Consider the following 11763-nt stretch of genomic DNA (forward strand, 5'->3'; position numbering starts at 1 on the left):
ATGATACAGAATATGTCTCGTTAAAAACCTTGCCAGTAAAAACCCAGTGGGACAAAAACTGGTCAAAGGAAAAAAGAGTACATAACCATGTGTAACATAAAATTCTATGTATATTGACGCGCGTGCGACACTGCCTCGTTAAAACCTTGCCAGGAAAAACCCAATGGGATAAAAACCTGGACGAAGGAAAAAGAGTACAGTGTTTGAAGATCTTTATTGATAGCGCGCTCCCCCTGATGCTTGGCAAAATATCTTTAAGTCATACTGTTGATCAGCTTTCTAAATATCGTAGTTGACACTGCTTCTGTGAGTCAATCTTGAAAGACACTGCCTCGTTAAAACCTTACCAGGAAAAACCCAGTGGGATAAAAACCTGGATGAAGGAAAAAGAGTACAGTGTGTGAAGGTCTTTATTAATACCACGCTTCCCCCTGATGAATATCTCCCCCTGAAAAATTTATGACTAGCCATCCCAAAGTGGTGGTGATGGAGCTGAGCTCTATCTGGTCTAGTATACTTCCGGAAAAACATTTAAGGACCAACGGATAAGACTCATAAAAATGCTTCAATACTTTCTTAGTATAAGTAAGAATCTCGTTGGCATAATGCTCGATCGAGACAAATATTTCGTGAATTCTGCAGAAGCTTTAATGTGTTGCAATCACATTATAATCAATGTACTCACTGAGATAATTTATGCATATTAATATTGAGTACAAATTTTGTGCTTCAAGCACATGTCCTTTAGGGACTTGCTTTATGCAATGTCAATCTCTCAACGGATTTTGTCTAAAAGGGATTAAACTTTATGACACATTATATAGCTTTTACTCAGCTATTTATACATCTTTAGGAAATCGCTTCTGGCGATATGCTCTGTGCATTTAATAACCCTTAAAGATAATATGTTGGTCTCCGTAATTGTGTAATAAGGGGGGCACAATTGAATCTGTAAATATGGAGAAAACCCAACATTCCTTGTTTCTGCCAGAAACAGTGTGTCATACAAAGTAGGTATATTCCCTTTTATTCCGAACACCCAAGTATAACTTTCAGTATTAACAAATTTTGGGGTTCGTATTGTGGGTTTGTTCTTTCACGTTCATTCTCATTTATAATGGAATTACCTCGTTCCATTTTGGCCAATGATATTGTCGACATTTAATAATTGAACGTGGTTCCAATCAACACAGCCCATTGATGATTTGAGTAGCTACTCCAAAACCAAAAATTGTCATTCATCAATTCATGATCCCACCATTGTTGAAACTGGTGAGTTCGTACTCTGTTGATACACTGAGAAGGCTAGACATGCTGCAAGTCTCCAATGAAAGAATTTTGGGAGACCACGAGAAGCTCATGGCTAAGCTTAAGAGGCGTCGTCCTCTTCCTGCAGAGGCTTCCAGAACATAATGTAATTTTATAGATTTTACAGGGCCTGCACCTTCATTGCAGGTGGAAAAAATCTATCTGTTGTATGTTCCTGTTATAATAATTGCACACATTCTTAAACTTGCACCTGTGGTTTTTATGTCTTTTCAAAATGAAGGTTTGGAACCTTGTGCCTTATAGGTTCAAATAACCACATCGACTCTCCCAAATCTCATATTTCAACGTATGGAACTTTTGGCCTGTGCTAAACACAAACTCAGGATTTATTCACCTTTTTTTCAAATGGACATGAAATATGAATTGAGTAAAAGTCACGCTAATGTCTCATATATTTGGGTTCATGAGCTTTCGGCCCAGATATAACAAAATATGTGGGGAGCCTCAATTCATCATTCTCTTATGCCAAAGAAATATGTGGCATACCACAATTTGCAATAATACCTCAAGGGTTGTCCATTTAATTGTTGGAACTTCAGGTTCTCAACACTGTTAGATTTTGAACCTCAAGCCAAAATCACATATTCTCATGGTATGGACATTTTTACAATTTTCTGTACATATTTCTGGACTTCAAGCCCTTACATAATTGTCCATATTTTGAGGAACTTCTGGCATCCCATTTAATTGCTCATCCATGAGTTTAAGGAACTGCAGGTTCCCTTTTGAATATAGTGACGGTTTACCCAAAATGGTTAATATTTATGTATACGTCACTATTCATATATCCGGTACTATTCATAAAATCATGAATACGTATCTATTCATGTAGACAGTACATTTGCCAGTACAGTTATCATCCATGTGTACGGCATTATGAAATAATACGGTACTGTTACATCATTAAGGAACCCCAGGTCCTTATTTACATGTCAGGGATCAAGGACCCTCAAGTCCAATCACATGTTTACAAATATAGTACCGGAGAGACTGCTAGCTCTCATATTAACATCATCATCAAGGATCTTCAAGTCCTGATGTAATTGTATGATGAGGATCAAGGGACTTCTGGTCCTGATCTGCATACTGTAAAAACTCATCATACAGCACATTTAATCCATAAAATAAATTGCTGGTAAATAAATTACTGGTACGGACGATAAACCCGCACCATACATTTAAATAAAAGTAAAGGCGTGGACGATAAACCCGCACCACCCTTTTAAATAAATGTAAATGTGCGGTAAATTAATTTCATAAATTAAATTGCTTGATGTATGGACGTTAATCCCGCACCATACCTTAAATAAAATTAAATGTGCGGTAAATCAAATTCATAAAGTAAACGTGCGTGTATGGGCACTAATCCTGCTCCATACTTTTAAATGAAAGTAAAGGCGTGGACGATAAACCCACACCACCCTTTAAATAAATGTAAATGTGCGGTAAATTAAATTCATAAATTAAATTGCTTGCTGTATGGACGTTAATCCCGCACCATACCTTAAATAAAATTAAATGTGCGGTAAATTAAATTCATAAAGTAAACGTGCGTGTATGGGTACTAATTCTGCTCCATACATTTAAATAAAAGTAAAGGCGTGGACGATAAACCCGCACCACCCTTTTAAATAAATACTGTTGTATGGGTAATAAACCTACACCATACAGTAAATAAAATAAATAAAGGGTTAAAACCACCACCGAATAAAATAAGAAAAATGTTAGTATTAGTAACGGTCTCCCACTGATAATATGTTTAGTATTACCAAGGGTCCATTTTGTTAAAGGTTAGTAATAGAATGGCAGATAAATATAGTATATTATATTACCAACAACTTTTCATATATATATTATAGAAGCATGGTCATCTTCGTGCTAATTTGCTGTAAGGTATCATACTTGTCACTGTGTTTTCATTTGACCTGCCATTAGCACATGCATTAATATTAATATTAAATAATATAGAATAATAATAATTGAAAAGATGGTGAGAATCTCATCATTTCGATGGGTGCTTTTCTTTATCGGTGAGTGCTGCTCATTATTTCGGTCATGGTCGTCACCATGGGTCTGTCAAAGTTGCCTCTGCATTTACACTGTTTTTATTCTCTGTCTTTGCCGACTGGAGATAAATCTCAGCAATAAGTTGCAGCGACAGATCTGATCGTTTTGCCCCAAACACAGAGACAGCCAACTCTCCGCTTGTGGAGTTTACCCTTCTGCCACCCAAGGTAAAACTAGATTTCCTTCTTTGAACTCATAGCCTTTCAGAAAAATTGAACAATAAGGAAAGTGCCTTTTCTTCTGAACAAGTCGATGAACTCCCTCCCATGAAGCAATCTCACCACGCAGCGCCTAGGAGTTGATCGAGCAAGGACCAATCGACGCGGGCCACATGGTCGACGAGGGCGGATGCCTGTAGTCTCAGTACCAGAGGAGCCTCGCCTCCGCTGTCATGGCAAAGGTCGGATGACAAAGATCGGTCCAGGACTCAGCCCTTCCACCGAGCCTTTCGTCCCGATATCTTATACACTGAGAAGAACCTTGAAATCAGACCTCTTGTTGAAGAGCGCAAGGGAGGGGAGGTGGGTTTTTATCCAGTTCCTCCATGTCTGAGTGCTGCGCAGAATGCCTTTGCTTGATCAGTTTGTGGCCTCTTCTTCTTCGTTGATGTTGGGCCACCAGGAAGGAGAGCTCTGCAATTCCTTGGCTTGGACAACGACAAAGAGCTCGAGAAGCTTCGCCAACCTCTCTTCGTGGCTGTCGCCGAAGAGCATGACCTCGTGGTGCACCGCCACCAGGTCTCCGCCTCCACCCAAACACTCTCGGATGATAAACCCCAAGAGGACGGCAAGTCCAATGTCACCCAGCCCACTGAATTTGGATCGGAGGTTGACCAAGGGGAGGGAAATGGGGCCCGAGCCGGATTTCCCGGTGGGGCTGGAGGATAGGGACTTGTAGCCGATGAAGTTGTCGTGGTGGGAGGAAGTGGGTGAGTAGATGCCGAGCCAGTCGAGCTTGGAAGGCAAGTTTTTATTAGTTGCTACGAAGCAATCGGATTCAACAATCACTGTGGCACTGTTCACAATTCCATACTTTTGGGCTATGTCAGCAAAGGTCAAAGTTGGCATATTTTTTAGAGAACCATAAAATATAACAAATGGTTTATTCCGCGGAATTGTGATTTCTTCATTGTACTCTCCCCCTCCAATGACACTTTTCGTGTTGTCGGCAAGAATCCTATTAACGCCATCAGTGATGGTCTTGGAATTAGATAAACTCTTGAACCTCTTCCAATCGTGAACCACAGCCGTCAGATCAGCCACCTTAGCACCTATAGTCCGGCAGTAATTGGCATGGATGGCTGTGACAGCTTTGAACCCTGCTAACTTCACAGAAGCCACTGAAGTAAAGGGTGTCCAACATCTTCATCCTCTTTCAATATGGTGGAGTAGTTTTCCAGGCGTACCATTTGTCGAATAAGGAGACTGTTCTGCTGTTGGATCTCACCATGTAGAAGTTTGTACTGATGGGGTTTTCTTCAGTACCATTTGTCGCCATTGAAGCTGAAAAATGTATTGCTTTCTTAATTTTCTCTACGTGTAATTATACTGTGTTTATACAAATATATAAGAGTAACGTTTAGTTGCCATACTGAGTATCGTGCATACAGATTCAACAAAATCATTTTACGAACTCACAGTCTGGCAATAGAAAATTTTACTTGATTTATGGCATCTTTTATGAGAAATGTAGATATGGTTATGTAATATATTATTTATCACATTTTGCTTGGGTTGAAGTTAAATTCGTTTTACAATAGTTTGATATGTTATGTTGTTGGACAATTGATCAATTGATGGAGACCGACAACCTCATATATAATATGTTGAATAGGGGAGTTCTCCTCCGCATGATGTTGATAAAATCCTGAGACATACAGTTTCTCAGCCCAAAAATCTCAGACATGTATATTTGATCCGTAACAAATCAATAAATTACAATTTATTCTAGCACTAAAACATTGGCAACAAACAAGCTTTTCCATCCCAAAATTTTCAAAATTGAACTTTAATTACTAAATTGTGGAACCTATTAAGAAAATTATATCCAATATCTACACTTTGGGATTTGGAGGAGGAAGCAGCCATTTGGAACCCTGAATATAGCCAAGGCTTAGGAAAGGTTTGATTTGTTCGTCCGTCAATTGTTTGGTGTATTTTACTCTCCCAGCCGCACTTGAACCTGGACCCGAACACTTGTATTCTCCATAGAACACAGTGCTACAATATTGCCACATACACAAAAAAAATATACATATATATATATATTGATAAGTATTAATTAACTCTCAAAACCAATCAATTATATGAAACTGTTTAATTAGTGTATATAATTTTGCTTACTTGTCACGTTCGGGGTGGTTATCGTCGCTCCAGCCAGCGGGGTTGATGACCTCAGACATGCTGGTGTAGGCAAAGACCACCATGGGACTGATCCTCCAAGCCCTGCCCAAATATGTGCCATTTCCAGTCCCAGTTATCTTGCAGTGGACAAATGAGTATCCAGTATCATCTGAAGATGAGTCCCTTGCTTGTGCTGTTATCACTGTTAATCCATTATCCCCCACCACATGTAACTCATTGTTCTGCACCCATTAATTAATTAACCATCAAAACCATGACATAATATAGACCATCAACAAGCTCAATTATACAAATGAGTTAATCGTACATATAACGTTTCTCTTACAACATGTACGTGAAATTCACTATTATATGACGAGACTCGCATATAGAGTTCCTTAATAAATTTTCCTTTCATTGAGGAATTATAAGGAGAGTTTGGGTGACATTACCAAATAGAGAGACTTTCCACTTCCCCAGATGAAATCCACAGTGCCTTCAATAAAGCAGTCCTTCAAAAAATGATTGCCCTTGTCATCACAAAAGGTGTCCTGGAAACCAATAAGTTTGCAATTGTACAAGGCTGACTTATTCCCCGACACCCTCAATGCCACTGCCTGCGCTCCCACTGCTTTCCCATCTGGCCTTGGTGAAGAGTTCTTCACAACCACAAATCAACGCAAATTTTTATCCCCACACAAAAATAATAAAAGAATGTCGACAAATATTTATTCTGTGATGATAATATCATGTGACATGTTGATTTGATAAATTTAAATACCTTAATAATAACATTAGCTGCCATAAAGTAGTCAGATTCAACAATCACTGTGGCACTGTTCACAGTTCCATACTTTTGGGCTGTGCCAGCAAAGGTCAAAGTTGGCATATTGGTTGGAGAGCCAAAAAATGTAACAAATGGTTTATTCCGTGGAATTGTGATTTTCTCTTCGTACTTTCCCTCTCCAATGTACACAATGACACGTTTGGTGTTGTCGGCCGGAATGCTATTAATGGCGTCAGTAATAGTCTTGAATTGGCCACTTCCATCTTTCATGACCTTGATGACGGTTTGACCAGCCTCAGCCGTTGCAAGGGCAGGGTCAAGCGTGCCCTGCCGCTCTGTGTACGGCTTCACATTGTTATTGAACCACGTGTTGACTTGGGGTTGGTTGGCTGGTATCGGTGTATCATCATCCGCCATGGCTATAGTGGCAGTGAGGAGAATTAATGTCATGGTTAGAGTTGCATCAACGCCCATGCATGTTGTTTTTCCGACCATTTTTTTCATTAATTTTTTTTGGATTTTTGGTTTTGAGGTTTTGTATGTTTTTGGGTGCTATTGATTAGAATGGTAGAAGGATTTGATTTTATAGTCCACTATGCAAGAGCTATTGAGGCACATATTTAGAGGGATTCATCCAAAATTGGTGAAACTTGGAGAGCTTCTCGCACATTTTGATTTCCGATTAGTGGCTAATGTTCATTGGGATTTCAGATCCACACTTTGAATTAGCTAATTTGGGAAGGAAGAGGACATAATTAAGAGAGTTTTACTTAATCATCTCATGTAAAATCTCAATTATAGCCTTGACAATTAAGGATATAGCATCATATACTCACAAATTAGCAAGGGTGGAGCCATAGTTAGACTAGGTGGGCTCCACCCCAGTACAACTAACTAGAAAAACGGAATTTAGTGTTAATTTTAGGAAGTTCATCTTATTTAATGGAATTCATCTCATTCAGAAAAAATGTAGTTCACTCAAATTAGAAAGAGTGCAGTTGTCACTGAGACAATTAATCCTCTTGATAGGGTGACAATACATTTATAAAAAATATATATATGTCTTTAATTATTTTCATGATCATTTAGAAGTGAAGCAATTAAAACCCTAGCCCCAAGTCACTTTGCATTTCCACGCAGTGTTTTCAAAGGCATGCCTTCGCGCGTGTCGGCGCGAGGTGAGAGGAAAACACCCAAGTCGGTCGACTGTTTCCAGAGTTGCACGTTTAGCGCTGGGAAGGCGTGAGAAGGCGTTGCAAGGCGGGGCCTGGGGGAGCGAGGCGTTGCAAGGCATACCTGATCTGGAAACTTCTGAACCGGAAGAAATTTGAGAGTCTGCAAATTTTCTGTGAGGAAGACGACTTGCTTTTTTTTTTTAGGTTTGTAATGAAACGACGTTGTTTTGATTGCAGTGTTTTAAAAATTATCTTATAGTGAAACGACGTCGTTTCACTTGGAGTGTGTTGAAAAAATAAAAAAACATAAGTTTCAGTTTTTTTTTCCTTACCTTTATTGTAATAAACTTAAGGCAAGAATTAATATTTTTCTTTTTTTTTTTCCTAACTCCAACCGGCTGTAGCTTTTGTACTTACCTTTTCTTTTTCCTTTATTTCTCTTCTCTAAATGAATATATTAACAAATGGACTATATATATATATATATATATATATATATATTGTATAGTACGTGTACAACCCTAATTTCTACCCTTACTAGATAACTTCATCAATTTCAAGAATTCTCTTCATCTTTCGACTGCAAGTAAGTCTTTTTTTTTTTTTTTTTGACATACATGCATCATACTTGTATAATTTGACTGTAATAAACTGTAATTTGAAGTTTCGTATAATTTTTTTCAATTTTTTTTAAAAAATATACTAGTTATCTTATTCGTTTATGTGATATAGTAGAAATTTGACGTATATGCATCATACTTGTACCTTAGAAATATTAATGGTATTGTTTTATAGATATGAATCGAAAAGATCTTGCGTGGAAGTATGCAAAAGAAATAGAGGGGGAAAAATACTTGAGATGCGCATTTTGTGATCAAAGATGCAGTGGAGGAATTTCTAGACTTAAGCATCATTTAGGTCAAACTCATCATGGTGTGCAACCATGTAAGAAAGTTCCTGAGCATGTGAAAAAAGAGTGTGCCACAACTTTGAAAAATCTTCAGCTTGAAAAAAGAAAGAAAAATGAAATGCTTAGAGAGACTGGGGATGGTCTAGGAGGAGGGGCTCTGAGTGTGGAAATTTCATTGGATGAATAATATGGAATCCCTGGTACTAGGAGTGCTGCAGTTGATAAGCCACAACTTCATCAACCAAATCAAAGGACCAATGGATAGATTTGTCACTTTAGAAGCTTGACAAAGTACATTAAATTCAGCATACAAACAAGAAGAAAGAAAGGAAGTTTGTCGAAAGATTGGTCGTTTTTTCTTCTCTATAGCACTTCCATTTAATATTGTAAATGATCCATTTTGGCTACCTATGGTGGAAGGGATTGCCGCATATAGTGTAGGATTTAAGCCTCCATCAATGCATGAGATGAGGACTTGGATCCTTAAGGAAGAAGTTGGCTACATTAATATGATGATGGAAGAACATAAGAAAGCTTAGGCAGAGTATGGATGTACTATTATGTCTGATGGTTGAACTGATGGTAAAAATAGAGTACTAATAAACTTTCTTGTGAATAGCCTAGCAGGTACTTGGTTTTTGAAATCTATTGATGCATATGATTCCATAAAAAATGGAACGTTATTGTTCAAATATTTAGATGATGTTGTCAACGAAGTTGGAGAGGAGCATGTCATTCAAGTAATAAAAGATAATGCTTTCAATTACAAAATGCTGGAGTGAAACTTATGGAGAAAGAAAGGAAGTTTGTCGAAAGATTGGTCGTTTTTTCTTCTCTATAGCACTTCCATTTAATATTGTAAATGATCCATTTTAGCTACCTATGGTGGAAGGGATTGCCGCATATAGTGTAGGATTTAAGCCTCCATCAATGCATGAGATGAGGACTTGGATGAGTTCTTTCACGAAAAACAAAGAGATAATTCGCCCTGCAATCACACGGTTTGCCACTTCTTATCTTACTCTTCAAAGCATCTATAAGCAAAAGCAACCTCTTCAGGCAACGTTTTCTTCTAGAAAATGGCACAATGGACCATTTCTCCAACATAATGAAGGTATTAGGGCTCACTCAACTATACTATATGATGTTAATTTTTGGTCCCATGTTGCTTTTTGCATCAAAAGTGTTATTCCATTAGTATTGGTTTTGAGAGAAGTTGATTCAGAGGAGAGACCTGCTATGGGATTTATTTATGAGTTAATGGATGTTGCAAAAGAGAAGATTGCTTTTAATTGTGGAAAAGTTGAAAGAAAGTATAAACCAGTTTGGAGAAGAATGGGGCCACAACTTCATCAACCTTTACATGCTGCTGGTTATTATTTGAACCCTCAATTGCGTTATGAAGAAACTTTTTCTAATGTTGATGAAGTGAGGAAGGGATTGGAAGATTGCATGACTACGATGTTGTCTTTTGAGGATCATATGGCTGCTGATATCCAGTTGGACTTGTATGATGAGGCAAAATGAGAGTTTGGAAGTCGTCTTGCTGTGAATTCAAGGAAACTACGAACTCCAGGTTATAATCTTTACTTTTTCATTTTCATTCGAGTATAATGAACACTTGAAATAAATGTTAAACTTAATTAGATGGATTTGTTTTTTTTTTTTAGCAAATTGGTGGAAGCGTTTTGGAAGGGACATACCTGAGTTGACGAAGTTTGCTATTCGGGTCCTTAGCCTTACTTGTAGTGCATCTGGGTGTGAGAGGAATTGGAGCACATTTGAGCAGGTAAAGTTCTTCTGTTAATTTATTGTTCAAATTTTGATGCTTCTAAATCTAATTTTGTATGTTTATATTCATTTTAGATTCATACAAAGAAAAGAAATAGACTTGAACATCAAAAGCTCAATGCTCTAGTATATGTGAAGTATAATACGGCACTAAGAAAGAGAAGTATTAGAAGGAGGTCAAAGATTGATCCAATATTGGTGAATGAAATTGAGTAAGATGATGAATGGATAACTGAGGTTGAAGAACAATTCTACCAACTGATCTTACTTGGCTTAATTCTCAAGAATTATATGATGTTGATGTCATCAGAAATATGCCCACTGAACCTTATGAAACTGATCTACATACTCGAGTGCCTATTTTTGTGGAGCCTATTGGCGATCCTAGGACTCAAGAGCGAGGGAATATTCATGTTAGGACTCAAGAGCCTATTGTCCATTCTAGAACTCAAGATCCTATTATTGATGATGATCTTATTCTTGACAATGATGTTCTTCTTTCCTCGTTAGCTTCAAAAAAGAGAAAAGATGGTGAAACCTCAAGTATGGAAAGTAAATCATGGAGTGAAAGTTACAATTAGTGTTTAATTCATTACCACTAAATTTTATAATTTTAATTCATTGTTCATATGTACAGGTAAGAGGAAAGTCAAAAGCAAGTCCATAAGAGTGATGCTTATGGATGAAGATGATGAGATAGATAAAGATCCTTCAACATTTGATAGTGGGAAAAGTCCTTTTCATATTGATACAGTTGATCAATATGATAGTGATGCTAGTTTGAATGATATTAGTGTTGAGGAGTAGGATGAGTGAATTATGTTTTTGTTTTGATGTTGAATAAATATTTTATGTTTTGGGATTGATTATTATGTTTTGAATGACAATTAGTACTTATATTTGATTATATTTAAAAGATTGTTATGATTGAATAAGAATTAGTTGTACAATTTAATCGTATTGTATTATTCATAAATCTTTCTTATTAAAATAACTTAATGTTCAAAAGACTTACGCCTCAATGCTTCAAGGCTTACGCCTCAAGTAGCACTACTAAAAACGCCTCGCCTTTAAAAACATTGATATTATGTTCTTAGCAATTGGTCGAGTAATCATGACCAACGACCTCGTATGTAATACGTTGAATCACATTTTATATCTGTAAGCTAAAAAACTTACTGTGAATATGAAACTATAGCCTCGCTCAAGCATTTCTTTGAGAAAGGGAGTTCTCCTTCACATCATGTTGATAAAATCTTGAGACAATACAGTTTCTCAGCCTCAAAATCGGCAGGATCATCTACTTCGAGCTTGTGGCAGTGAAGGTGAAGAAACTTACAATGTTCGAAAGAAGTTTGATCG

General features: G+C 37.3%; 1 protein-coding gene across 1 annotated transcript; it reads right to left on the reverse strand.

The window, feature by feature from the left end:
• LOC18791462 (putative pectinesterase 63) lies at positions 5292 to 7335 on the reverse strand. Its single transcript, XM_007224038.2, has 4 exons — positions 6520 to 7335; positions 6191 to 6397; positions 5739 to 5980; positions 5292 to 5615 (listed from the first exon to the last, which is right to left on the reverse strand). Exons 1-4 carry the CDS (start codon positions 7027 to 7029, stop codon positions 5450 to 5452), a joined length of 1125 nt encoding a protein of 374 aa, XP_007224100.2. The 5' UTR covers positions 7030 to 7335; the 3' UTR covers positions 5292 to 5449.

This window comes from Prunus persica, chromosome G1 (genome assembly GCF_000346465.2).
Source record: "Prunus persica cultivar Lovell chromosome G1, Prunus_persica_NCBIv2, whole genome shotgun sequence".
NCBI classification, from domain to species: domain Eukaryota; kingdom Viridiplantae; phylum Streptophyta; class Magnoliopsida; order Rosales; family Rosaceae; genus Prunus; species Prunus persica.

Excerpts from the sequence above, each read along its gene's own strand:
- LOC18791462 (XM_007224038.2), bottom strand. The coding sequence starts at position 7,029 with ATGAAAAAAATGGTCGGAAAAACAACATGCATGGGCGTTGATGCAACT. Across the intron at positions 6,398-6,519 it reads CAGCTAATGTTATTATTAAG|AACTCTTCACCAAGGCCAGA; the intron begins GTATTTAAATTT and ends GTGGTTGTGAAG. Across the intron at positions 5,981-6,190 it reads GTGGAAAGTCTCTCTATTTG|AACAATGAGTTACATGTGGT; the intron begins GTAATGTCACCC and ends TAATGGGTGCAG.